At 40.9% G+C, this 27,026-nt stretch overlaps 4 protein-coding genes across 8 annotated transcripts; all 4 read left to right on the forward strand.

Annotated features, from left to right (window-relative positions):
- Nucleotides 1–3: 3 nt before the first annotated feature.
- wdtc1 (WD and tetratricopeptide repeats 1) lies at nt 4–10,049 on the forward strand. 4 transcript variants are annotated; one of them, XR_015087952.1, is made up of 16 exons: nt 4–152; nt 552–686; nt 783–866; nt 1,649–1,695; nt 1,779–1,890; nt 2,912–3,099; nt 3,228–3,410; nt 3,513–3,607; nt 3,719–3,834; nt 3,917–3,992; nt 4,819–4,912; nt 5,108–5,278; nt 5,422–5,657; nt 6,495–6,663; nt 6,830–7,048; nt 8,557–8,704. XR_015087952.1 is itself a non-coding variant. In XM_086039032.1 (16 exons), exons 2-16 carry the CDS (start codon nt 639–641, stop codon nt 8,752–8,754), a joined length of 2,010 nt encoding a protein of 669 aa, XP_085895158.1. In that variant the 5' UTR covers nt 4–152; nt 552–638; the 3' UTR covers nt 8,755–10,049. The 4 variants fall into 4 exon arrangements, 3 of the variants coding, with proteins under 3 accessions (XP_085895158.1, XP_085895160.1, XP_085895159.1); XM_086039032.1 differs by having other exon boundaries at nt 6,856–7,048; nt 8,557–10,049; XM_086039034.1 differs by having other exon boundaries at nt 6,498–6,663; nt 6,856–7,048; nt 8,557–10,049.
- Nucleotides 10,050–11,094: 1,045 nt separating this feature from the next.
- On the forward strand, nt 11,095–15,613 carry LOC147143765 (transmembrane protein 222-like). Its single transcript, XM_086038862.1, has 6 exons — nt 11,095–11,321; nt 11,519–11,603; nt 11,688–11,719; nt 11,794–11,890; nt 11,968–12,098; nt 13,926–15,613. Exons 1-6 carry the CDS (start codon nt 11,203–11,205, stop codon nt 14,011–14,013), a joined length of 552 nt encoding a protein of 183 aa, XP_085894988.1. The 5' UTR covers nt 11,095–11,202; the 3' UTR covers nt 14,014–15,613.
- Nucleotides 15,614–15,665: 52 nt separating this feature from the next.
- LOC147143766 (trophoblast glycoprotein-like) lies at nt 15,666–17,112 on the forward strand. Its single transcript, XM_086038861.1, has 2 exons — nt 15,666–15,928; nt 16,033–17,112. The coding sequence occupies exons 1-2, from the start codon at nt 15,669–15,671 to the stop codon at nt 17,006–17,008; spliced, it is 1,236 nt and encodes a 411-aa protein (XP_085894987.1). The 5' UTR covers nt 15,666–15,668; the 3' UTR covers nt 17,009–17,112.
- Nucleotides 17,113–18,611: 1,499 nt separating this feature from the next.
- Nucleotides 18,612–26,019, forward strand: kdf1a (keratinocyte differentiation factor 1a). 2 transcript variants are annotated; one of them, XM_086038929.1, is made up of 4 exons: nt 18,612–18,958; nt 19,836–20,890; nt 21,560–21,634; nt 25,048–26,019. In XM_086038929.1, the coding sequence occupies exons 2-4, from the start codon at nt 19,858–19,860 to the stop codon at nt 25,134–25,136; spliced, it is 1,197 nt and encodes a 398-aa protein (XP_085895055.1). In that variant the 5' UTR covers nt 18,612–18,958; nt 19,836–19,857; the 3' UTR covers nt 25,137–26,019. The 2 variants fall into 2 exon arrangements, with proteins under 2 accessions (XP_085895055.1, XP_085895054.1); XM_086038928.1 differs by having other exon boundaries at nt 18,613–18,958; nt 19,839–20,890.
- The last annotated feature ends 1,007 nt before the right edge of the window (nt 26,020–27,026 follow it).

The raw sequence follows: 27,026 nt of genomic DNA on the forward strand, positions 1-27,026 counted from the left end.
GTGTTCAGTGACATAGTACACAGTGGGAGTGTGTGTGTTGCGTTTATGGGAAAATGGTGTAAGGATGTGATTTATGACGTTTTTTTGACGTCGACATTTCTCGACAGTGGACTTTCTGGTAGAGGGAGGACAGCGAGCTTGCATACGCAGTCGTAAGTTGTCATCAAAAGCAAAGGTTGTAAAAACCCTGCCGGTGACATTTTGATTAGCTAAGAGCTAACGAAATAAGCTAACGCAGTTTGGTAAACGACACCCATTTTCAAAACCGGGCAGCTCAGATGATTCCATATTGTGGAAGACGAACAGATTCTCAATGTTTCGAATGGTGCTGATGGTGTGTGAAGTTGATCTTAGCACTATCAGAGTGCTGCATTAGCTTAACAGCTAACGCCATCGGGTAAATAAACTCGTCTTGTTGACGCGAGCAAGTTCCACGGTGTTTGCCACTCCTCTCTAAACCATAGTCTGTCGATCAGCCAACGCTCTATTTTATGTATAAACAAAGATGTATGTATACATCTCCCATGTCCTAATGTTTACTGTCTTTGCAGTATACATTCAAGAACTATAGTCCACCTGTCATCTGGGAGACCTGGATCCTCCTGCCCAACTTCTAATTTTTATTTTGTGTTGAAGTCATGAATAACGTCAACATCACCCGAGATATACTGCACAGGCAGATCCGGGTGAGTAATCGATCAATGCTGAAGACCTTAGTGATCCTTATTGATTCAGATAAATACTCTAATATCTTATTGTTGTTTTTGCTGATGTGAATGCAGGAAAAGAGAGTGTCAGGCTTTCAGAGGTTGTATCATGTGACTGACCCCTTCATCAAGAGACTTGGCCTGGAGGCTGAGCTTCAGGTTAGTTGCAGCAAGTGCTTGAGCATGCGCCAGAATAGGGGTGTCAGGTTGTAGTTATGGTTACCTTCAGGCGGTCAGTTCTAACAGTCAAACTACATACATGTAAATACCTGGGGGTTATAACGGTGCCTCAAAAATCATAGTACAGTACATACAGTAACTTGGTTTTCACATTTGGTACAGTAATGGAACAAAATTCCAAAACAAAGAGAGAAAAAAAGAGAAAGATAACATCTAAAATGACACATCAACATCTTAAATCTTTTCTTTTTAAGAAAATGCATCAAAGTGCAAATTTCTCTTGTGGGTTCAGTGTTCAAAGTGGCAAGGTACAGCCACTGTTACAGATTAAAATTATTCATTGTGGCCTGCAACAACACAAAGAAGAATAAGCAAGGCATCAACATCATGCATCCAATGTAGTATATTACTGGTGTTGGGTTTAATCCTCACATCTCCAAAACTATCCCTTTTCAGGAAAACGATGGGGGCATGTTTGAACCACAATTGCACCATCAAAGAGAGCAAGTCAACGCTTTAGATCGGTCAACCGTTTGTCAAAATAACACACCCACGTTAAATAACTTTCCATGCATTTGATTATTATTTTTATTTCAAACTGAACATAAGTCAAGGAAAGACTGTGGCATACTTGCAGGGGCCACATAAAATTTTGTGGAGGGCCAGATCTGACCCGCGGGTCTTGAGTTTTGACACTGCATCAGCATTTGTGGGTGCAAGACTGACCATTTATTTTTGTACTATTCTGTGTGTTTGTGCAGGGCCACACGGGCTGCGTGAACTGTTTGGAATGGAATGAACATGGAGAGTAAGCGAGAATGCTTTCTGGACTATACCACAAACACGTTAAAGTTCAGTTTTATAAACAAATCCTTGTTTTGCCTTTGTCAGTCTGCTGGCCTCCGGCTCGGATGATCAACACGCTATTGTCTGGGATCCATTCCGACTCAAAAAGCTTACCACTATGCACACAGGCCATGCAGCAAACATATTCTCTGTTAAGGTAAGAATGGTGTGCTGAGAGGTTCAGTCAATGGCAAGTTGGAAGTTGGTTACTCATAATGATAAGAGTTGCTGTTTGGAAAGTTAGCACTTGTTATGTCTGACTGCTCCTTTAATTTAACCTTTCTATGACTTCTCTATTTATTTGAATTTAATGTTAAAACATGATTATCTGGAGGGTAGGACAAATCACATTTTATTATAATGTATTCCATATTGCATTATGTTCAAGAGTGGCATTAATTAATAAACAGCATCCAAAGAATTCAGTCATACTTCTGAGCCAATCATGTGACACTTCTATAAATCTTAATTTAATGAATAAATGACTTAACTACGCTTATGGTAACGTATGATAATCTGGTGACTTCACCATTTTTTTCCTCCGATGAACCTCTCGTACGTCAGGTGGCGCTGTTGGCCATTTATTAAGTGGCAGGTAATCGCTAGCAAACATTTGCTCATTCAAGCTTTGGTGGATCAAGTTTTGATTGCTCTGAGTTTACACTACAGAAAGACCTGCATTAATCAAAACACATAATGAAAATCCTGTGAAATAACCGGATGGGATGTACATTTCATCAAGTTATTCTTGTAATAACCTAGCCAGCAATATCAGTTATGTTTGAGTAGTGACAATAGTTGGATGAGTGGTTCATTGAAATTTGTTAATGTGCAAAAGAGCAAATCCTACCTGCCTGGGGAATGAGATGACTGACACACAAAGGACACACAGCACATTTTAAATAACTCCATAATATTAATAACACTGCTGTAAAGGTATCTTTTAGTCCTATAACTTTTGTGAAATGTATATTTTTTGGACACTTCGCATAACAAATATCACACATCACCTGTCCTAATGTAGGTAAGTCAAAGGTAAGTCAAATGTTTTTACAGGTATGAAGATATGAATAACTTATTTTAGTATGAAGGCATAAAACATAATAAAATAATAACACTGGACGCTCATTGCTTGTCTGCACTTCCCAGTTAATTGGAATGTGTGTTTCTCCACACAGTTCCTCCCTCACTCCGGAGACAGAATTTTGGTAACCGGTGCTGCGGACACTAAGGTCCACGTGCATGACCTGACAGCGAAGGAAACCATCCATATGTTTTCTGATCATACCAACAGGGTCAAACGCATCGCCACCGCGCCCATGTGGCCCAACACTTTCTGGAGCGCTGCAGAGGATGGTATCATCAGGTAAGAACCCCGGGGATTATTTTGTTCAATTGATTCAGTGGCAATCCTGTGCTGATTCACTCCCGCCCGCCCTGTCCCTTTCTCACACACACACACACACAATGCTTACTTCTCCCTTGCATGTGCAGACAATACGATTTGCGGGAGAGCAGTAAACGCTCCGAGGTGCTGATTGACCTAACAAAATTCTGTGGTCAGCTGGTGGAGGCCAAGTGTTTGGCTGTCAATCCACGTGACAACAATTACATGGCCGTTGGGGCCAACGGTCCCTTTGTACGTCTCTATGACATTCGCATGATTCATAACTGCAGGTGGGTTGGCGCTCGCTGCTCTGATGTGGAAACATGCATCCACCGCATCATTTGTGAGATCATAACTTGGGTGTAAAACATTTTCACCCTCTCCCTAAACAGAAAATCACTAAGCCAATGGAAGTCATCTGCTGTGCGCACCTTCTTTGAAAATCAGAAGCCCATCCCGGATAAAGCTGTGCAGTATTATGTTGCAGGTATTGAAATCGCATTCATCAATCATGTGTATAGTTCACTACAACTTGACTGTTGTGGACATTGTGGCATCAAATCCTCTCTCTGTCCGTGTGTTCCCTCACCCTCTTCAGGTCACCTGCCAGTGAAACTGATGGACTACAATAACCGGTTGAGGGTCTTGGTGGTCACTTATGTCACTTTCAGTCCAGATGGAACTGAATTACTTGTCAACATGGGCGGGGAACAGGTAGAGCTGCTCTACGCAGGGCACAGTCCAAAATCAGTCCTGAAAATCTAACTTCTGTTTTTGTGTGTTTACTGTTCTCTAGGTGTATCTGTTTGACTTGACATGTAAACAAATGCCATACACATTGCTGCTTCCACAAACGTGCCAGTCATCAACAGGTGGGTCCGTGTTTTGTACAGGGCCTATAGGTCAGAGTGCAAACATTGAAAACTTTTCTGTAGCCCTCTAGAAGCCCCTTTACAATGCATAACTGTCATTAAAATGTGATAAGGTCGTTGGTAGACAGCAGTGTAATCACTAAATACAATTCAGAGTGTGTCGTCTGTCGTTTGAATACAACGAGTAAGTAAAACCTATTTTCTAATCAATCTGTGGTTGACAACTTGCAGGAAGTGACTTGTATGTATTATAAAACCTATTACCAATGAGAATATGAATTTTAACAGACTCTGAAAAATGTTTGCACCCTGACCTTTAACACATTTACCAGTCAAAAACAAAACAAAAAAATGAAAAAAATAATATTTTAGAAGTCTTTCAAAGACCTGTTTGAAATGAAATAGTTTCGCTCTCTTTTGAGCACTTTAAAACTGAATTTTTATGAAATAGAGGGTTTAGGCACAGACAATCCTTTTCTTAGTTCCAACTTTGTGAGAACAATTTGGGCAAGTCTCTTTTCTGTTCCAAAATACAGTCCATATGCATGAATGAGTTTGTGGAAGAGCTTGAGAAACGTGGCCTCAATCCCAGCAAATACTTTTGAGGTGAATTAGCACAGATTGTAGGCAAGAACATCTGACCTCACAAATTTGTGACTGCACAAACATTCCAGCACACTATGCAGACTAGTCTTACCTGTAGCTGTCATAGCTGGAATGGGGAAGGAAACATTTGTCTGTACTCTGGCTCTAGAGTAGCTTCAGTGTTGTAACTTAAGTAAGTAAAGTGGATGCAATGTATTGTTTGTGACACCTTGGATTCTAGAGAATGCGCAGGATGGGAGGACAACCAATGGCATCGCCAATGGAATTCATTTGCCAGCCAGCCATATTCAGTTTACCCAAAGCAAGGAATTTAGGTAAATATTAATACTGTCCATTGACTTTAACACTTTCATTGTTTTTGTTTCAATGGTTTTCTTTTAACAGCAAAGTATTTCATAAAAACATACCACAAATTCTTGTTTTAGAAGCATATCCTTTCACAAGAGAGCCTATGTAAACGAGGCACAGTAAATGCTAAAAATACTGCGTGCTCTTTCTGGCTGTTGCAGCTCCTCTGATCTTCCTCCACATTTGGAAAAGATCAAACAACAAGCAAATGATGCATTTGCACGGCAGCATTGGACGCAGGCCATCCAATTGTATAGTCTAGGAATTCATCATTCCAGCTGCAATGCCATGCTCTACGGAAACCGGGCTGCAGCCTACATGAAGCGGAAATGGTAGGCGTCGTTTTATGTCGATGTCATATCCCTGCACGAAAGCGTCATCATCTTCTATTCAGAATCCTCTTTATTGACCACGCACGTATGTGAAAAACACACAATGAATTTGTCTCCGTTCTCTGTGTTTGTAATTGTATCAGGGATGGAGACCATTATGACGCACTTAAGGACTGTCTGAAGGCACTGACTCTAAACCCGGAACATCTGAAGGCTCATTTCAGGCTTGCACGGTGTCTCTTTGAGTTGAAGTATGTGTCTGAAGCACTGCAGTGCCTCGACGATTTCAAAGGAAAGTTTCCTGAGCAAGCACACAGCAGTGCATGTGATGCATTGGATAAAGATATCAAAGCCTTCTTTTTCTCAGAGACAGAATCAGGTGGGCGTAATGGCTAAAGCTCTTTGATGCTGTCCCTTTTGAAATGAATATCGCTTGTGTTGGGCCAAAACCTTTTCCCTCCAAATTAGTCACTTTTCAGTGTGACTTTTCACTTTTTGTTCAACCATTTGCATTGCGTCGTGAAAGACAGCATGCCGTACACTTTAGATTGGTCAATAATGTGTAAAAATAACACCCATGAGTGTGGACTGACAAATACAGTAGTATACATTTTTGAAACAATATGAAATTCACCAAAATGTGACTTATGAGGTATTTGCCCGGCCCCAGCGATATATTTCTCATTCCTCATTTATTGCCATTTGCTAAAACTGGAATGTCCATAAGAGGAGCATAAATATCTGCCAAGGTCAAACAATTCTAATTGGGTTCTGAATGTTTAATCTCCTGTGTATGTTTGAATTTTGTCATCTAAATTAATTTATTATGCACTGATACATTTTGGAAATGTACAGTTTGTATAAAGTACAAATGTATAAAAATGTTAACAAAAGTCAGGGCGGGGGTCCCAAATTGCATATTTAAACATAACAAAATACCTTCCTTGGCCCACATTTTCATTTTAAGTAATCTAAAAAGAGATACAGTAATAATAAAACATAGCATTTTTATTTGCGGCAGTAATAAATGTCGTAATGTTTTAATTAAGTTTATGTGGAAATGGCAGGAAATTCTTGGATTTGATTGCTATTTTCTTCTGGCACGTGGCATAAGTCGCAATTTTGTTTTGTTCTTGATTTTATTTTCTATACAAGTACAGATGAAATGCTTATTCTTGCGTTTCCATGAGTTACATTATTTTAAATCTCTCACCAGCAGAAGATAAGAAGTCCAACAGCTCCATCCGATTCCATTCTTTTAATCAGATGGACCCCATCCCTAAGGATGAGTTGTTTTTTAGAGAGCAAAGCTTGGACTACAAGCACAGATATTGTGGTCACTGCAACACCACCACGGATATTAAAGAGGCTAACTTCTTTGGAAGGTCAGTGATGAGAGCTCACTCAGGGGCGCTTGCTAGCAGTGCAAATAAAAAAAAAATCAGCAACTGCTCTTTCAAAAGCAATGGCTTTAGTTTTGCATCAAAAGCAGAATGAAACACCAATATCAAACGGTCACTCAATTGTGTAATTCCAAGTTTATGGGGTCAGTCTGACTCCAAATCTCATCTGTGCAGCAAAGGCCAGTACATCGTCAGCGGGTCAGACGATGGCTCGTTCTTTATCTGGGAAAAGGAGACAACAAATCTGGTGCGCATCATGCAGGGGGACGAGTCCATAGTCAACTGTTTGCAGCCCCACCCCAGCTACTGCTTCCTGGCCTCGAGTGGTATTGACCCTGTGGTCCGATTATGGAACCCCAGACCAGAGGTAGGCAATTTGTGTTTGGATTAATGCATCAAAGTTTTAAGCCCATATATTCACTTAGCGGCGAAGGTTGGCGAGTATTTGCTCTCACTTAGTGGCGAATGTTAGCGAGTGTTTGCGCATGGCGGAATGTTTATTTTTCGCCTGGGTTCGTTCAAGCTCTTAAGTGGTCGCCAAGACGTTCGCCAGACATGCGCCAACTGTTTTAACGGTCGCAAACAGATTTTCTTGTCACCAGGAAATTTTAAACTTCTTCAAAAAGTCACTTCAATTTCACAAAACTGTTTGCAAACGTGTTTGCGACCTTGAAGGGACCCTGACAAAAAAACATTTGCTGCGTGCGCACACACTCGCAAACCTGCACCGCTCAGTGAGATCTGGGATTTATTGGTGTTTACATTAATTGATTGGGAGTTGGATGGGAAACAAGTAAGGTGTAAGCCGTTTGGCACAGGCTGTGAAGATTTGTCACTTTTTACATGGGACAATGCACATAACACGGGGTAATTTATACCAGCATTACTTTCCTAAATGCAACCCAAATGTGTACACAAGTGACACTATAATATATCGCTAACCTACAATAACACAGTAGTACAGTAATAATAATTAAAGTAATTCTCTTGTTCGTGTTCCTTTCAGTGGAATCTGTGCCCAGCTATGTGCTGAAAAAGTCACTTATTGACATTTTTGTACTTACTACGAAACACTCCAAGATACCAAGATAATAGGAGAGTAGTACAGTAATTGGTGTCAATCAAATATGTTGTCATTTAAACTGAAAGACAAGCTTTGTATGTTGGGGAGAAGCTAAGTTTAGTCTGGGTTGTTAGTAAAAGTGAAGTCTTTGTCGCATGTGCATGTACGTTCATATGCGCTTCTGGTGCACTTTCTCCTAAATCAAACGATGTGTAAGCCATGTATTTTGAATGGTAATGTTATAAGATTGGTTTAAAATGATAATGCAGTTAAATAACTGCTTTGGGATCATAGTGTGTGGTATATCTATTGTTTAAACTATTAAAATAAGGCAACGATTTTCAAAGTGGTACTTGAAAGAATCACTGCCCAAGTATAGTTCAGTTGTATTGAACATTTTTGTATATTTGAGCAAAGTGTTCAGGACTTGCAGTATTATTTTTATGAACACTTAGACCAAACTATGCTACTGTATTTTAATGTGGGTCATTATGGTGGTAGTTGAAGTGCTCCTTTTTTTTTGGTGGTACTTGATGTTAAGAGTTCAAGAGACTGATATAATGAATTCTAAACATTTATTTATTCATAAACATAAATATTATTAGTACGAAAAACACTTGTAGACCATAAATATAAAAATCAAATCAACGGTAAGTACAGTGGTAATCGAAACAATTGTAAATTGATTGCCCCTTCTAAACTTTTTGTTTGATGTTTATTTTAAAATGTCCAAAAAGTATAAATTTCCCCTACATCAGATACAGTGTTCAGCTCTGTCTTCATCACTCATTCATTCCTTTGTTTCCTCACAGACCGAGAGTGAGAATGGGCGCGTGGTAGAGGACATGGAAGGTGCAGCTCAGGCCAACCAGCGGCGAATGAACGCAGATCCGCTGGAGGTTATGCTGCTCAACATGGGCTATCGTATCACAGGATTGCGTGGCGTAGGCCCAGATGGTTCTGATGACGAGGACAGCTCAGATGGACAAGTGCAATGTAGACCGAGCTAAGACAAGCTGATGGCCATTCTGTAGAATGAATTCTGTAGTAAGCCAGGCGTGTCCAGCTGCGGTCCTCATGGGCCGCCTATCCTGTCTGTTTTCCATCTCTCCCTGTTTACAACACACCCGATTCAAATGATCAGCATCCATGATCCTGATGGTCGCTGGTTCAAATGATCAGGATCATGAATGCTGATCATTTGAACCGGGTGTGTTGCAGCAGGGAGAGATGGAAAAGAGCCAGGAGAGCGGCCCTTGAGGACCAAGTTTGGACGACCGTGTAAGCAAAGCTTTCTGTTTGAGCCCTAATTTGCCCTCTTTTCCATCAAAGACACTAGAGTTTCATGTCACGTCTCAACACTATGCATTGCCCTCATCCTACGAGGGCTGGTGGAGATCTTTGCAGGGGGTGCAAGTCATATAAGCGTGGAGAGACGCTTCTAAACCACACTTTTAGCCTCTCAACTTACTCTGAGTTGTCAGGTAGACACATCGCACATCTCCCCCGGTTTGTCACACAGATGGACAAGTTCTGCACTTCTCCCTCAGGTTTATGTTGGGGGGTCAAAGGAGAGGTGCCCAATGACCTATTTTCAGGTCAGTGTGGTCCTGCAGCGGCAGTGACCTTGTTGGAGGATCATATCACAGTTGAAGGTGCTTTGCTGCATCTCCTGTCTGCTCTCCAGCAGTGCACACGCGTCTCAGAGAGGATGCGCACTCGGCTTGTTGCTTGGAGTCTTGACTTTTCAGTTGGAGTTCTTGAACCTTGGAATGAAATGTCATGCTTCATCTTTTGAAAGTTGCAAGGATATGGATGAGCATTGTTTTGTTTACAAGCCTGGAAGGATTTTCTTCTGCCAAAGTTTGCCCTCCACCAGTCAAATGGCCAAGATTTGTGTTTGTTTAATCCCCAAAGTGGGATGTTTTCTTATAATTCATTCAGCCAGAGACAGACTGATCCATATGTGTTAATTGGTTAATTTTCAATTTAAGTCCTCTTGATTTCAAATACAATTTAGTGTGAAAATGTTTTTTTTGTTTGTCAAAGCTGGACACATGCTAAATTTGAGGATATGATAAGTACGCGCCAAGTATTTCTTAACAACTGCTGTGTGTCGCTAGCACTCATCCTTGGCTACTCTACACTTAGATGCCATAAACTGAATAAATGTTAATGCATTCAAAAGTAGGCTTCCTTGTGTTTGACTTTGTTCATTGGTTTCAATTGTTTCTCTTTGAAGAATCATATACTGTTTGTTGAAAACAGAGAAACAAACTTTAAATAATAAAATAACAGAACACTTGCTGGTGTGTTTTTGTCCTGTAGCTCTATGTTAAATTGTTTGTGATTACAGTGGAAGGATTACACAACAGACCGTGGAAAATAAATTAGGTTAGCTAAGATGTACTGAAAGTGAGGCCATGCTATCAACCTGGTATTCTGCTCATACATCAATGACATATTCACTATCTGCTTTTGCTGACTGAGGCAATTGTGTGCAGAGTAAATCACCATTAGGGCAACCCAGATGCCATATATTGTACGGTAACGAGGTGACCCAGCTTCAGTGGAGTTTACAGTGATGAAGCTAGCAGCTGACTGGGCAGCGTGAATGATGAACAGACCTCAAAAGTAAAACAAGCCAGTTTTCATGAATCAGATATGTTCAGCCCCAAAGGTCCCTGGGCATGTGGAAAGAGCCAAACCTACCAGCATGGTGTTTTTCCACCACTTCGTCATTCTGTGGCAAACTTCTTGAAGTGGGCCTATAGTGAAGTGTACGTCACAAGTAGGCGATGCCTTTTAGAAACCAATATGCAAATCGCAGTATTGCAACTATGCAACAGTACGTACATCTGGGGCAGTTCAGAATATTTTGTGAATAAAATGAGGGAAAACATACACAATAAATAAAATACCTGATGCGAATTATTAAATGTATTATGTTTGTCTTGTCAAAGCAGCTGTAACAATAATTGCTCTGCATGACCATCAATAAGTATGGGAAAAAATGAATAGATTTAGGAATAACTTAATATCATGTAACAAATAGAATAGGTTGCAGTCAGTACGTGCTTCTGTTATACGAGGCGGCCCACCCCTAATGGTAGTTAATCCTACTCCTAGCATTTGAGTGCAGTACTTTTAATAATGAAGTCCTTTCTAAATACACTTATATAGTGGCCAATACGCATGTCACGATTTGAAATGCAAGAATCATAAGGTCCATCCATCCATTTCCTTGAACCGACATATTGCGACAATACGCATGCCATGTTATAATTGTGAAAGACAAGGAGTCCAAAAAGTCTTGCTTTCAAAAGGCTACTTTTGAGCGCTGCTGCGTTCATGGACCACTAATCCGTCCGTCCACGGTGAGGCGACTACGCACTGCTTAGTTGCCTGCTGTTCATCACCGTCACCGTCATCGTTAACCCGTCAGAGGTCGATCAGTGATGGCGGATGCGCACACCGTCGACATCATGAAGACCTATCACGGAGATTTGTTTAAAAACGACAAAAAGAACAGCCGCTACCCGTACTGCATTGTCTGGACTCCCATTCCCTTTTTATCGTAAGAAGCTAACCACTCGAGCGACTAGCTAGTTAGCAGCGTTCGCGAATTTGCTTCGTGGATTACATCATTCTATTCACCAGCGGGCATTAAGTAACTTTGAATCTCACTGCCCCTCACTGTTTAGCTGCTCTATGAAATGAACAAGCGTTTTCGTATTGTGTTCACGAGACATTACGTCTGTTTTCATGCTGCAGGTGGGTGCTGCCTTTCATTGGCCATATGGGGATATGCACCTCTTCCGGAATCATACGAGATTTTGCAGGATCTTACTTTGTCTCGGTTGGTATCGCTGATCAATCAGTGCCATAGTCATTAATTTTACAGAAATCCAATATTCTTAGACTGACTGTTTCAATTTTCCAGGAGGACAATATGGGTTTCGGGAGACCAACAAAGTAAGTCATCAAAGTGAAAAGCTGTTAGGAACAATAGCATTGACCACGATTAAATTAAATCCATCCATACGTAGGTACTGGAAGCTTGATGTGAACAAAGTGTGTGGCAATGGTGCTGCAACTTGGGACAAAGCAGTATATGATGCATCTGAGGAATACAAAGGCAGGCAGGTACGAAATAACAGTCTGGACTCATAGATTCTGAATCAGAATTATAATTTGAATAACTAATTTTGTTTTTGTTAAAGCACAACCTGTGTTTTGATAACTGCCATTCCCATGTCTCCATGGCCCTCAACTTCATGCGCTATGACAACAGCTCCTCTTGGAACATGGTCAACTTGTGCTTTGGGTCTCTTATTCATGGCAAATATGTGAGGTAAGCACTCAAAACACATTCCCTTTTTACCAACATTAATTCAACTGCACTAGAGTTCACTTGCAAATTGATTGAGATCCAGCTCTACAGGCGCTCACTATTAGCTGAGCAGATCGTCCATATCCATCGCTTTTGTTTTGTAGTAATAATTTAGAGACTCATCAAGTACCGACACACACAGAACCACTCTGTTTGTTTAGTTTTTATTGATTAGCGACTAGGGGTTGCACATCTCCAATGAAATATGATTTTGATACGTATCTTGATACATGGGTACACAATTAATGGACGGTTCAAGAAGTTTAAGAAGCTATGCTGCAATGAGTTTCTTGTTGTCATTTTACAATATGAATGAACATGTCAGTACTGTTAATGTGGGATTTTGTTTAAGCAATTTCATATATAGCTTGGGAGAGTTGCTGTTATAGGAGGCAATACTTTCAATTACATATCAGATTTATAAGAGCGGGACATCCCTCTTTAGCCAATTCAAGGTAACCTAAACATGAAATTACTATAAGGCTGTCTTGAAATGAAGGTTTGCAACCAGCTTTAACAGATGAAGAAAAAAAATATTATTGAGGCAGGTACTGTAACTATCGTTGTAACTATAGAGAGCAGAGAAGTAGCTACTTGTTTTTGAGAAATAAGTACTTTGAACTGTTGTGCTACGTTTTGATCTTATTTAAAAATAATAATAATTTTAGTTTCAAATTTGCCTATAGAGCATGTTCAATGGTAAAAAAAAGTTATATACACAAACATTTTACAGTAATTTTTAAGTTAAAGTAATACTATGAAACTGTTATATTTATTGACAGTTATCTTACTGTCAGAATCTGAGACTGACTCATATACATAGACTTATAGCCCCATTTAATTAAAGCACAATTGAGCCAAGAATTGTCTGTCAAGAAGAATTAACAATATCACTGCTCTGAATTTTCCCAAATAGTTTTGTTAAACTTGAGTAATTTGTACGTTACTCTTCAGTCAATTTACAGTAATCGAACGTGTGATGCACAAATTTGATTTATCTTCATCAATCCTACTTTTCACTTCCTCGTTTGCTACGTCGTGCGTCACCAACAGGTTTGTGGTTTTACTTGGTGGTATTATTGCACTGTTAACTTAATTTCACACTTGTATGACAGTGGTGAATGTTCAATTGTTTCTCAAAACGTCACCTTTGCAGTTGGTAAAGGGTTTATGAAGACAATACAGTAGTTTCACAGAATATTGAAATTGACAGTATTTTTTACAAGAAAAAAAAGAACAAAGTGGAGGTTGAGTAGCATCTTTCTTCAACTTTAGAGGTTTGATTTAAAATTTAATTCATTTCACCATGTGTATTTTGAAGTCTGGGCATTATTAGTGAACAAACACGCACACAAACATGTATTAAGCCCGCTCTGCTGCCCCATCCAGGCATATGGCTGAGAGTCGCCCCCTCATTATTCTCCGTTGACCCACATAGAGTACGCTGGCGTCACAGTTTGTGCTGCCTCCGCACGTCCACTCCCACGCCACAGGAGTCTGTTTAACACAGGGGGAGTTGTGCAATTCATCACTGACAGAAGCGCTCCCCTTTGTGCCACAACTGGAGGTCACCTCTCCGCTGGGGCTCCCTGCGCTTGGTGGAGGGGGCGGGGTGGGGGTAAGGACAGTAGGACAATGAACATGGGGCTGTGGGAGAAAAGACACTGGGCCATGTCCTTGTCTCTCCACGATACAGGAGGGAAGCGGAAGGGAGCAGGGGGGTTGCACAATATACAAGTTGTAGTTGACAAGCCCTCTAACGTTTTTTACCCTCTTTGTATCCTTCAGCTGGTCCGCGTTCCTCAAGACCTGGATGCCCTTCGTCATTCTCTGCGTAGTAATCGCCATGGTCGTTCTGACATTCAACCTTCAGTAATGCACTACACCAGGAGATTCATTTATGCACATTTATTTGACACATCTCATTGTTTGATTCAGACTTTAGCAGTGGTGATTCGTACGCTGTAAAGTATTGCCTATTTATCAAGCAAATTTTGCATTCTTATCTGATCAGGCTCTTACGATACCTTGGAGTGATGTGATGATGACATTCAAATGTATTTTTCATGATGAAAATGTTTCCAGACTGGCTAATGTACATTTCAGTGATGAAAAATGGAAATGACAATGTGAATCACCATGAAATATCAATGCTGAAAGTATTCATCAATTATTAAAGAGATTAAGTGACATGAAGCACTACCAAAGACAGAATGATGAAAGACCCGCCAGAGTAAAAATGACCCTGAGTAGATATTTGTGTTTATTTTTTATTTATTTATTTTTTTTTTTTTAAATGTTACGTTGCCTTTTTTGTTCAATGCTTAGAAAGTGTACATCTTCATTAAGGAATGTAATTTTAGCATCCAACAAGCAATACTATATCATGTTGTTATTGTGTCACTATCACTATAAAGTGCCTTTGCTGTCCCCATAATCACTGTCATCATGAAAATATATAAGAATAATGAAATATGAGGTTTCAATTATAAGTGGCCAAACATTTGCACGTCCCACTACAATGCATGTACTGTAAACACACATAAATAATAGTAAATCTTTTTTTTTTTTTTTACATTGTTTTATTTTCCACAAGTTATTTAATGTAATAAGTCCTTTTGATCATTTATGTTCTATTTTTAAAAATCATTGAACTTGCATGTGTCCTAGAAATTGCTGTCCACCCTGACATTGCAGTGTAACTGCCCCTAAGAGAACCCCTAATGTTTTCAGTTCGACAAAGAAAAAATATGTTTTGCATTTTATATCATATGTCCATAATTGGGTGTTGTCAAGAATAATATGTCCACATTGCCATAATGAAATATCAATTGATACAAAAACATTAAGAAATTTGAAATACAGTATACTTGTTAAACTTTCTTATAGAATCATAATGCTAGTGAAAGTCCGCTGTGTGATCATTAAGTGCGAACATTAGCCAAATATGTCCATTCTATCAGCAAGGTCACATATTTTGCAGTTTGCATATACATTTTCTGCTTGCAGTTTATATGCATACATTTTCAACAGCCATAACATCCAGTAATACACGTGTATTACTATTACTATAACAATCAATGGAAAAAGCTCCACATTTTGGGCTGAAATGGGCAAGTCTAAAGGCACTTTATAGTGATATTGACTATTAAAGTGCATTTTTGTCATGAATACATGTTTTTACAGAATACGTTTTTTTTCGTCTTGTTAGCCACGTAATAACTTCTCTCCTGTTTCATTGTACAGTGGAGGTCACAACCAGTGGCTGCTCTGATTGTCCGCTGTAGCTTTAAGGGGACTACACACTTTTTTCATCCAGCAGATTCTGCACTACAAGAACTGCCATCAATTTACAAGACCCCTTTAGTCCCAGAGTGCAGCAGATGAGGAGGGACTATTGCTCGGGTGCTTTTTGCTCATTTTGGCATTACTTTGCGAGACCCGCCGCATTAAAATACAGACTCTAGTGTAATTTATTCCGGTTTCTGTCTTTTGTTTTTTTTGTAGTTGTTCACTGGAGACTGTTTAGCAATGTGTATTTCTGCAGTCTGGGGGCTTTTGGGATTACTTTTTTGTGCCCAGTCCCAGTGCTCGGAGTGTCCCGGTGGCTGCGAGTGTTTTGCTGTCACACGCACAGTGAAATGTGTCTCTAAGGATCTTCTGATGGTGCCACAGATTATTCCAGGACACGCAAAAATTGTCATCATCACGGGGAATACTATTCACAGGATTGGACCTGATTCCTTTACAGAGTTGGAGAATGTTTCCAGTGTCATTTTAAGCAATAATGGGTGAGATCCACATTCAAACAAAATCTTGTAAATCTAACAAGAGCATTTTCTTTATTACGATCATACATTTTCCAAATGATTAACCATAGAAGTTGTCCCTACAGGATGACAGAGATGGCATCACACAGCTTCTCCACCCTCATCAACCTGCGCTTCCTGGACCTCAGTGGCAACCAGCTGTCAGTCATCCATCCGGAAGCTCTGAGCATCCCCGGCAGTCCATTGCAGGAGCTCAACCTGAGCCGCTCGCTCTACAACTTCACCGCCCTGACAGACCTCACCACGGCCCTGCGTTGGGGGGACCTCCGGGGGCTCCTCCGCCTTGACCTCTCCGGGAATCACCTCGCTCTGCTGCCCCTGGGCATGTTCTCCCACCTGCTCAGTCTGCAGCAGCTCTTGCTTAGCAACAACTCTCTGCTGGCAGTCTACAGTGGCACCTTCTCCGGCATGAACAACCTGGAGGTGCTTGACTTGACACACAATGCCTTCAGGACATTCGGGACTGATGATCTCAAAGAGCTGGGAAAGCTCGGGAACATCCGGATCCTTCTGGGTAAAAATCCGTACTCCTGCTCCTGTGAGATCCAGAGTTTTGTGGCGTGGTTGAACGATTCACAGGCTCAGGTAGATGTGGATTCCGTGAGGTGCGACTCGCCAAAGGGTTTAGCCAACAGCCGGGTCCGAGGACTTGGTTTGAGGGCCATCGGATGCATTGTTCCCACCCAAGCAGAAATTTCTGACCTTAGCCTTCAGACGTCCTACGTCTTCCTTGGGCTCGTGCTTGGCTTTGTGGGCATGGTCTTCCTCTTTGTGCTCTACCTGAATCGCAAAGGCATGAAGAGGTGGATAATCGAAATGAGAGATGCATGTCATGATGTCATGGAGGGATATCACTATCGATATGAGATTGACTCAGACCCACGCTTGGGGCACATATCGTCTCACAACGGCGTCAGCAGGGAACGTCAGCATGTTGGAGTATCTCTGTCGCAGCAGCCACCGAATGACACTTGTATACTTACTGAAGACGCACAGGTCAAACCTCTAAAATCGCCTTCTGAAGCTAGAAATGTCTTGTAGATTCGGCTAGTTTACTGCCAGTAGGTTTACATTTTGTTTTGTTGTCTCAGAGCTTCTGCATGTACTTACTGCAGCTAAACGTAATAAAATTAACCCTGAATGTGCCTTTGTGCTTGAATGGCACTGACTGGAATTTTTTTTTTTTTCTTTTAGATGCAGTAACGTGTATTTTAATAGAAAAGAGTGCAGCGGATTGTCAAACATGCGAAAATAAGTTTGTTTACATGTGTCATTTTGGTGTGTTTTTATTATATCATTAGTTAACATAATGATTGAACTGCTATTTAGGTACTCTTCCCAATCATGCGACCCAATACAGGAGCAGTATCAAGATTTTTGCCTTTGCAAAGATATCTTTGCATATCAATGTACACTTTTTATTGACACCGTTAATTATTACTATATTTCCTATTATGGCAGTACTTTGTCCATTGTCTTATGCTGAAGTGTGCAATAGCACTGGATCATACTGACAATAAGTTTCTAATCATTTATAATAATTATAAATAAAATAGGTGGCTCCGCGGATGCAACATTTGTGAGTTCCAGAAAATTAATGGATGGATGCATAAATAAGCAAGTATTTCCATCTGTTCCTTTTCTATAGAGCTTGTACTCATTAGGGTCGCAGGTGAGCAGGAGCCTATCCAAGATGACTTGGATAGCAGGAAAAACCCTGGACAGGTTGCCAGTCAATTATAGGGCACAAAAGTTTTGTCTTGTTGTGAAAACAACCTTTCACATTCACACAGTTTAAAAGTCTTCAAATAACCTAAAAAGCATGTGGGTTTTTTTTTTGTGTGTGTGTGAAGGAGCGGCTATGCAAACTCCCAACTACAAAAATTCAAACCCAGAACCTCAGGCCTATGAGGCAGACTAACCAGTGTAACCAACCGCCATAGCACTGTGCTGCCTGTCATGTGTAATTATATAATTATTATTATTATTATACTAATAATAATAATAATCTTTGTAAAGGCCAAACTTTGATACATTTTTTTGTATGGTAGCACATTATATACTGCAGGTCTATATAATGACCTAGAATTTGCGCAGGGGAATTAAGTAGCTTATAGAATAGTGACTTATAAAACATTACAAATCTCTATATTTAACTATATCCTCATTGTACCTACGGCAAAGAAGTTTAATTAGTTTATAATCTGTAATTCATATTTCACAGGCTGCTTCTGAGCTACTCGCATTAAATGTGAATTACTCATGAAATGAATACGTTTGCTGTATTTCTTTTTTCTTTGTCCTGCCATGATTATTTCTATTGTGTGCAGCTACAAGACTTTATGTGACTCACTGCAGGTAGGGTAGCGCTATTGTTTTCCATTGGAAGTTGAGGGTGATTAAGTACTTCCACAGTGGGGAAAATAGGGCAGAATGAAAGATTTTGTTTGGAAATAACTTGCTGGCTCGGCTGTGTGTGCGCCACATTGTTTGTGTGTATGTGTGTATGTACAGCACGGATGAGAGTGAGAGTCCCCTCGCTTAGTATATTGATGAAAAAAATTCGAAGGATTTCTTTTAAACTTCTTATAAGTACAGTATTCTGCATCCACGCTGAGCGTGCCTGCTGTTGATGTCGTCTGCCGCCCCTTTGCGCATTAATACCCGCCTCGTGTGACGTCACCATTTACCTGCGGTAACAGCCAGGGATTAGCTATAGCCGCAGGTAGTAGCCAAACATTGGACGACAACAAGTTCACGCGAAAGGACAACGCGAATGAGTCCACTTATAATTTTCTGTAGTTGAGCTGCTTTTCGTTTAGGTCGATTTTTTTTGCTTGGCGAGCGCAACCTGACTTTTTAGACTTTTTGTATGCGGTCGGGTGTTAATTATTTTTTCAGTTTGACGCGCAAGTAGAGAAACTTTTCTTTCTGCGACTTCCGCTCTTGGATCCCCCATACAAGTTAAACTCAACTAGTTACTCTTATGCGGTAAGTACACGTTTTGTTTGTTGGCGTTTAAGAGCGGGGTGGTTGGTAGCGTTTTGGGTGTGTAACTATTTTGCCAATGATCGGGCTACAAGGGCGGGACGAAAATGAGCCTGCATTATGACATTCAGTTGTAGTAACGTTCCCATGTTACCTTTCTGCGGAATTTGGGACCCGGGCCTTCAGTAGAGACTTAATCCACCGCTTTCACATCGCATTTATTGAAACCAGCCATGCAAACATGTAACAGCACAGCACGCACACAGCTGTGCCATGTAGCTACATCATCTGGGGCAGTTCAGAATCTAATAACATAAAAAAAACATAATACACGTAAAGAAAATACATTTTACTCACTGAGGATGCTAATTATTAAACTATGAGGATCACTATACTAGTTGATGTGTTGCTGTGGCCAACCAGAGAACAGAAAGATGTTGACGTCATTCAGGGCCAGTTTGCTGGTCTTGTGAGGACAAATTTGATTATGGTTAATGGAACAGTCCCCTTGCTACAATATTTTCTTACAATGGCCGGCACTACTCATTCTAAACTCCTTGGGAAGATTGATGTGCCAGCACATAGCGGCTGAAATCTGATTGGACAAGAAAAAAATCCAACACACAAATACTAGAAGTACTGCCAAGAGAATTGTTACAAAATGAAGAGAATAGACTGTTGTAAATATACACATTTTAATGGAAAAAATATTACAATTTAGACTGTAAGTTTAGGTCATGGTTTTTGAACGTGTTTAGGCCAGCAGAGGCCTCCCAGTTACATTTCTGGAATGAGTACCGGTTATGCAAATGGATTTAACTTGTTGGAGAACATTTTGAGGAGATGTTTACTTGTGTATTCCCCCCACCCCTTCCTCAAGCAGGTCAGGGGGGTTCTGAGCCATGCCTGGCCACAGCACTGGGGCCCTGCAGGCATCACGCCACCACAAGCATCACAGCTCCAGAGTAGACAAGTACAGTCAGGCCCCGACAATATTCAGGCAAAGCACAACCCACCCAGACTCCTACAAGGATCGCTACGGAGAGCATCATCACAACAACCACTCCCGCTACTCAGAGACCAAACATGGTCGCAAAGCACACCCGCGCAACGGCGCCAGGCAGGGCTCAGAGACTATTGGCTTCATTCCGGGCTCGGCAGACAACACGCCCACCAACAGACATGCCTGTGGCTCCTGTGCCTCTATGGGCTGGAGTGACTGTAAGGCCCTTATTTGCTGTGTATTGACCTGTGGATTTTATGGCAGCCGAGAGCCTTGCCTGCCCGTTAACGAGAGCTCCACAGACCATCCCCCTAAAGTAAGTAGTGAGTCCCACCCTCCTAATGGCATGGCTGTGACCAACTCCCCCGGTGGCGGCAAATCTTTTGAGCCCAGCAAGTCCACTAAATCTGTTAAATTGTTGCCCACAAGCGACAGCTTCCGCTATCCGGATGTGCGCATCGCAGGTCAATCAGTAAGATATCCGGTCATGGCCTCCAAGAGGACCCGAGCCTCGGGCCGGTGGGAAAGCCAGCGGCCAATCAGCAACACCAGCTTGTTATCCCGTGAGGACTATGACTTGGATGACCTGAGTGACACAGGCACGGATATTGACTCGCTCATCACCAAGAAGCTGCTGGAACTTTACGCCCTGCATCAGATTGACCAGCTGGCCAAGTGCACCTCCGACTCGTCATTCTCCCGCAAGACCAACGAGATCAGTGAGCTCATATACAGCATCGCTCAGGACTACAACCTTGAGGAGCAGGAGGCCGAGTGCAAGCTGGTGCATGGCGTCATCCGCATCAGCACCCGCAAGGGCAAGAGAAACAAGAGGCAGCATTCTGCCGGACAGCGTCCTAATGGCCGCAGCGATGGCACTCTGCCGGACAGCGGCAACGAGACCATGACCAACACCTTCATGAGCAGTGACTGTAAGAATCTCATGTTTTCTTCATGGCATAGTAAACTAGCCGTTGTGACATAATGTTAGTGTTTAAACTTTAAACTATGGATTTGATGACAGTGAACCCACGTGTATTGTGGGGGATACGTTCCAGACCTAAATCGGACGACTGCTTGGATGTAGGCCTTAGCTGATGCCAAGTAGTGCACTCCATCTCGCCTCAATTACTTAATGACCCAATCGGTTAACACTCTATTTCACCCAATTAACAAATTCTTATCAATCATCTTTTTTTTCTGACTATTTAGACCAAGTGTTACCCCAAAAAATTCTTAACTCCCATTAAGTTCCACCATTAAAGCTGAGTAGTGTTCTAGGCCTATGTGGTCATCAAAAAAAGATTAAATACACTTAAATACAATGCAGTTTGAACGTTAACACGGCACTTAACTAGGGAAAATTAAAAATGTATGTAAAATGATTCGGTTCAAATGTATTGCACTTCAAAGTTAAATAAGATTTGTACCGAAATAAATGTTAAAAGTCAAACAATTCTTGAAGATTAAATGGAAATGTATTTAACTTAAACATTAAATACTGCCTTCAAAATCACACATCAAGAAACACTTGAACTTAAGTGTTTTGTTTTGTTTTTAAAGCATTTGTTCATTTGGTCTCTTCTTGTTGCCATCAATAGTTCCAGAGGTGAAAGTGTCGGAGCAGACGCCGTCGGATGAGTTGGCGAGGAAGATGAGACATTACAGCGGGAGAAGTGAGTGCCCCAAAGCAATTCTCTAAGACACAGCCACCGGTCTGCGAGCCCTCCTCCCCCAAAAAAAGAACTGGATATGTGCCCCAAATTAACTTTTCAAAATCATTATTTGACATATTATATACCTGTACATTAATGCACTCTCTACAGGTACTGTTTTGTTAATGCGCCAGTTAACCATAAACAACTTACTTACATGTATACTGATTTAACATCTTCAGTGATTTTTAAATTGTGAGGAACATGACTGGAAAAAGGGGCAAGTTTGTACTGACTGCTTTTATAGCGTGTGGTGTACTCAAGGTGAGCAATAATTGCTCACCGCAAACACAATAATATCTCCGCAGACACTCTCGAGTCTCCTCCCCCAAACCAGATGTCTGTCATGATACCAAGACTGACCTGTTGGAAAATACCAAGAAGAAAAATGAGTAGCTGTAGATGTATAGATAGTAGATAACACTTACAGTAGAAGAAGCTAGGCTAACTGTTCAGTTCTGGTCTGGTAACTGCATTGTGGTTGCAAACTCTTCTCCTTGTCATTTTAACAGTGACAAATGACTTTTGAGACATGGTAAACAAACACTCAACATAACTAGTTGCTACTATATAAGCTTCAGGTAGCTTCCTGATTAGCTATCAGTTAGTTCCACGTACTTGGATTGGCTAAATACGGCGGTGACCACACATAAGTGTTTGTAAAAAGTTCATCCTTTTGATTGTTGGCCCCGACCGTTTTCTGAGCAGATCGTGGGAGGGAATCACTCTTAACATACAGCACAAGATAATCATTCAGGAGACCGAAGACATTTAGAGACATATGAGAATCGGGCCTGCAGACTTATGCCGATTTTTGGTATGTGGCATGGTGGAAGAGTCTGCATGTATCTGCCTCACAGTTCTGAGTTCCAGTGTTTGAGTCCGAGCTACGAGCTTCCTGTGTGGAGTTTCTAGGTTCTCCCCACCTTTTTGTGGGTTTTCCCCAGGTCCTCCGGCTACTTCCCACATGCCAAAAGCATGCATGCTAGGCTCATTGAAGACTCTAAATTGTCAATAGGTGTGAATGTGAATGGTTGTTGGTCTATATGTGTCCTGCCACTGCCGGGTTTGGTCAGTCCAGGGTGTACCCCAACTCAGCTGGAATAGGGTCCATCACTCCCACGAACTTGATGAAGAATATGCGATATAGAAATTGGATGGATGTCAGTGTTTGTTGTGTCCCATTTTCAAGGACCCAAAAAATCTAAACATTGTTCGTTCACTTTCAACAAAAGGACAGAAGTCTTAAAACGTTATAAAACACAGCAAGTCTTGATCGCAAATGGGTATTTGTTTCAAGTATGCTCCGTTTAATATGTGTGGCAACTGGTTGTCACGGGACGATCATGTCAGGAAATAACATCCGGGTTTCCGTTTATGTTTATTATTTACTTATTTATGTTTAGGCATACAGTGAGCCCCTGTTCATTACGGGGGTAAATGTTTCGGACCCACACACAATAGGCGAAAATCTGCAACGGTTAGAGACCATGTGACTTTTTATTTTAATATAGTTTCAGTTTTAATATAGTTTTTTTTTTGTATAGTTGTGACAGCAAGCAGTAGTTCTTGCTTTATTGAACCGGTTTAAAATTTAAAATTCATTTTCTGTCATATATTTGTAAATTTTACTGTACATCAGAAATATATAAAATCGCAATTCAGTCTTTTTCGTGAGATCATTCAGTCCTAAGTGTGTGCCTTAAAGAGGCAGGGCCTCCTGGCAGGGCGGATGTGGCGAACTGGAGGGAGGTTGGGCAGTTGCTATGGTTATGGAGCTGGTGTGTGAGTATCTGTGCGTGAGCTGTTGCGAGCAGCAGTTTTTACGCAAGTGAGGTCATTGCGTCTTTTTGCTTTTACTGTTCGCCCTGCGTTAAATAAAAGGTTGAAAGGTGCATCCGTGACTGTGGTTCTCTCTCCTTTCCTATGTGGGGGGCAGGGCATTACAGGAAGTATACTGTAAGGCTCCATTAAAAAAATGGCCGCAGAGTTCCGTGATAGGCTAGGAGATGTGTTACACCAAAAATCCGGCTAGGCTGAACATTGTAATGCATTACAAACGAAGTGCAGAAATTGTGTTTGATATTTGTCGCCACCCTGAACACCTCCCTGGCAATTTATGTAATTTTAGTGAATGTAAATGCTCTGTGGTGCAAAGAAAGGTTGGGACCCGGCGCTTTAAGAAAGTATAAGATAAATTAAGCATCGGAGCTCGGCGTTTTAAAACAGATTGAGCGTCCGTTATTCGCCATCCGTCTACAGCGCGGGTATCCTTCCGTTGTTCGTCATTTGAGTTTTTTCCGGAGGGGAATACTACATACTATAGGCCGGTCCGTCTCTAATTTTAAACGGGCGTCTGTCGGTGATTCCGATTTCACTCGCTTCACTTGATATTAAGCTGCAGAACCACCCCCGCAGCCACCTCTCTTTCCTGCTTCCCAGTAATAGAGCACCCAGTAACAGTGAAAGAGCTGCATTCCTGTCTTTTTCTGTGCGTTTTACAATCCCCTAATTTCTCGGTTACTTTACACCCTCCGATCAAGCCGTCCACCCCTCCCGCCGAGCGGTCACATGACACCCCTTGCCGCTGCCGCAGCGGATCAAGTCCCGTTAAATATATGCCAGAGGATGTCCTGTGGTTTGTTATGTTATTTTAGAGGCTAACTAGGATTTCAGGTGTATTACGGTGCAGCAGCCCATTTTTTGTTGTTGGTCTGCTAGGAGGCGGGTAAAAGGATGAGGTGTCGCGTTACACGTTTTTGTCTTGCTGCCTCGCATTGTCACCCTTCCGCGTTAGCATTTATGTATCAAATGTAAGATTTCCTATAGTGTATATAAAACCCCGATGTATAACATAATTGTATGAAATATGACCACATTTAACAGCACTTCACTTTTTTCTTGATTTTTAGATTGTAATCAGTTTTTTAACCGTTTGCAGATGCCAATGACATTCTTCAAAACTGTTTTTGCTTTCAACTATGGAAGCCACCAAAAAAAAAAATCACACTGATAAAAAAAAACTCCATAAATCAAATTTATGATGCCTCTTCCCCAAAGTTGGCTCCAGCTCCCCCATGAACTTCAACAGGAGACGACAGAATGGATGTATGGAAAATTCTCTATATGCATGTTAAACAAGTCTTGTCTTGCCGCTTTTTCCCACAGTCAGACATGCAGTATCAAAACCGCAGGAGATTTTTTTTTTTTTAACTGGCATACACAACCAGAAATCCCTGCTGTTCATTTAAAGTTGCTTGTTGAATTCATTATCTTTGTTCCACGGTTTTCCCCACATACTTTTTGACAGAGGTGTGTCAATTTTCAATAGCAAGTGTTTCTGAGATGATATAATAGCTGTGTGTCTGTTTCAGCATACTCCTCCAGCAGCGCCACGGGCTATTCGCCGTACCTGCACGACACAGAGACAGACTCCTCAGGTGCTCCTCTCCTTGCGCTCTAGTGACATGGCCAAATACATGCCCGCATTTATCCTCCTGCTTTCATTTACCGAATGCTGTTACACATTGCTGGCTGGCTGTAAGTAAAGGGGTGGAACTTCCATCGGATGTTTCTCCCGGGCATTTTGGAAGATTGACATCCTTTCATGGGAATGAGAATAAATGGGAATTAACTGGACATTTGAAGAGAATATTTTTCAATGCTCTGCCTCATTTACATTTTTTGCTGTATGTCATAATATTTTTTTTTTCACGTTTTAACTCTCACGCTCGCGCACACACACCCAGTAGCCAATGCAACATTTCCAGTCGATTCTAGTAAAATTCCCATATTTCCATGAGAGGTTTCGAACTTTAGATCAATGGAATTTTGCAACTCTAGTTGTAAATCATGTATGTTTAATGCTGCTAATGTTATATGCCATGATAAAGTTACCTCTCTTAGTCAAGTTGTTTTTGTGTGCCAAGTGAGAGGTTGTTTTTTTTTATTGTTATTTGTTTTTTTTTACGATGTTACATGTGTCAATTTGCAGTGTCATGTTTGAAAAAGATGAATGTCTACACTCCAGGCAGGTTTGACAGTCAGAGTAGAGGATTGGTAGAACAGAATGACCTGAAGGCTGCTTATACATGTGATTGTTCAACTTTTGTGAGGGCTCACTGACTCAGGCCTTTTAAAAAACATCATCATGTTTTGACTCAAGAATTCAGCCATATTTCTTGGTACTGATAAATATTACTTAAAAGTTACTTTCTGAGTTGTCAACACACTTGTGGCATTTGAACGCATTTTTTTTTTTTATTCAGTGGTGAGTGCTGTTTTGGTAAAAGTAAAAATCTCCATTCCTTTTATTGTTTCATGTTCAATAAAGATGTATGTTTGTATGTGGTTGTTGTTTTTTAAATCTAAACGTGAATTAAGATGCTCATATTAGTTGTACACTGTTGTTTTTATTAAAGAAAAACACATTTGTACTGTTCAATTCAAGTGTATGTGTGAGAAGTGGGCGAAGTATGTAGTTCTTTAAAGAGGAAGTCAAACCCCCAAAATTATTTGCAATATGTTCTATGCGCCTCCACTATTCTAAACACGGTATTCTGATTAATATTGCGTTTGTGGAATATGAGTGAGTTAAGCAGCAAAATTCACCTGTTTTTAGTCATCTCAGGGGCTGGCCATTTTGTCACAGTTGCTCAGGTGATCGCGGCTCACCTGTTTTCTGAAGCAAGGCCGTGATTGGCCGTTAGCCAAGACCCGAGCAACTTTGATGTCATTTTCAGTCGAACAGCAAGTGGCAAACTGGCCGCCCACTGAGATGGACAAAAAGGGGTGGATTTTACTGCTTAACTCATATTCCACAAATGCAATATTAATCAGAATGCCGTGTTTGGACTAGTAGGCCTGCATAGAACATACCCTTGTAAAGAAAAGTTTAGGCTTGACTTCCTCTTTAATCTGGCCCAAAAAGCATTTACATTATCAAGAGTCATTTTATTTCAGTTCTTCCCTAAACTTGGTTATTAAAAGTATTTATTCGTGTATCTCATTAAACAAGAACTTATGTATACCGATTTATTTTTTATTTTTTTTAAACCTCATGACCTATGTCCCATTTGTCAGTTTTAAAAATGATGTTATACATACCGATTTATTTTTTATTTTTTTTAAGCCTCATGACCTATGTCCCATTTGTCAGTTTTAAAAATGACGTGTTCAAGTTTGGCCACACTGGTTGAAGTCGTATTTTACCCAGGAGACAATTGTGTCCAGGTTTTATCCGCTGTTCAGTCTACATCACCTCTTTTTTTATTCGTTTTGTCTCGAATTGTTTTCTGTAATCTCTCCGATGTGACCGTGATGCGCAGGGCAGGGTTTTTCCGCTCTCAGCAAA

The sequence above is a fragment of the Filicampus tigris genome, chromosome 8 (genome assembly GCF_054856515.1).
Source record: "Filicampus tigris isolate MCC_2025a chromosome 8, RoL_Ftig_1.0, whole genome shotgun sequence".
Classification (NCBI taxonomy): Eukaryota; Metazoa; Chordata; class Actinopteri; order Syngnathiformes; family Syngnathidae; genus Filicampus; species Filicampus tigris.

Coding starts and splice junctions, on each gene's coding strand:
- LOC147143766 (XM_086038861.1), top strand. CDS start 15,669: ATGTGTATTTCTGCAGTCTGGGGGCTTTTGGGATTACTTTTTTGTGCC. Junction 15,929..16,032: donor GTCATTTTAAGCAATAATGG/GTGAGATCCACA, acceptor TTGTCCCTACAG/GATGACAGAGATGGCATCAC.
- LOC147143765 (XM_086038862.1), top strand. CDS start 11,203: ATGGCGGATGCGCACACCGTCGACATCATGAAGACCTATCACGGAGAT. Junction 11,604..11,687: donor CAGGATCTTACTTTGTCTCG/GTTGGTATCGCT, acceptor TCAATTTTCCAG/GAGGACAATATGGGTTTCGG. Junction 11,891..11,967: donor AGGAATACAAAGGCAGGCAG/GTACGAAATAAC, acceptor TTTTTGTTAAAG/CACAACCTGTGTTTTGATAA.
- wdtc1 (XM_086039032.1), top strand. CDS start 639: ATGAATAACGTCAACATCACCCGAGATATACTGCACAGGCAGATCCGG. Junction 3,835..3,916: donor TCAACATGGGCGGGGAACAG/GTAGAGCTGCTC, acceptor ACTGTTCTCTAG/GTGTATCTGTTTGACTTGAC. Junction 7,049..8,556: donor TATGGAACCCCAGACCAGAG/GTAGGCAATTTG, acceptor GTTTCCTCACAG/ACCGAGAGTGAGAATGGGCG.
- kdf1a (XM_086038929.1), top strand. CDS start 19,858: ATGCCTGGCCACAGCACTGGGGCCCTGCAGGCATCACGCCACCACAAG. Junction 20,891..21,559: donor CACCTTCATGAGCAGTGACT/GTAAGAATCTCA, acceptor TGCCATCAATAG/TTCCAGAGGTGAAAGTGTCG. Junction 21,635..25,047: donor GAGACATTACAGCGGGAGAA/GTGAGTGCCCCA, acceptor TGTCTGTTTCAG/CATACTCCTCCAGCAGCGCC.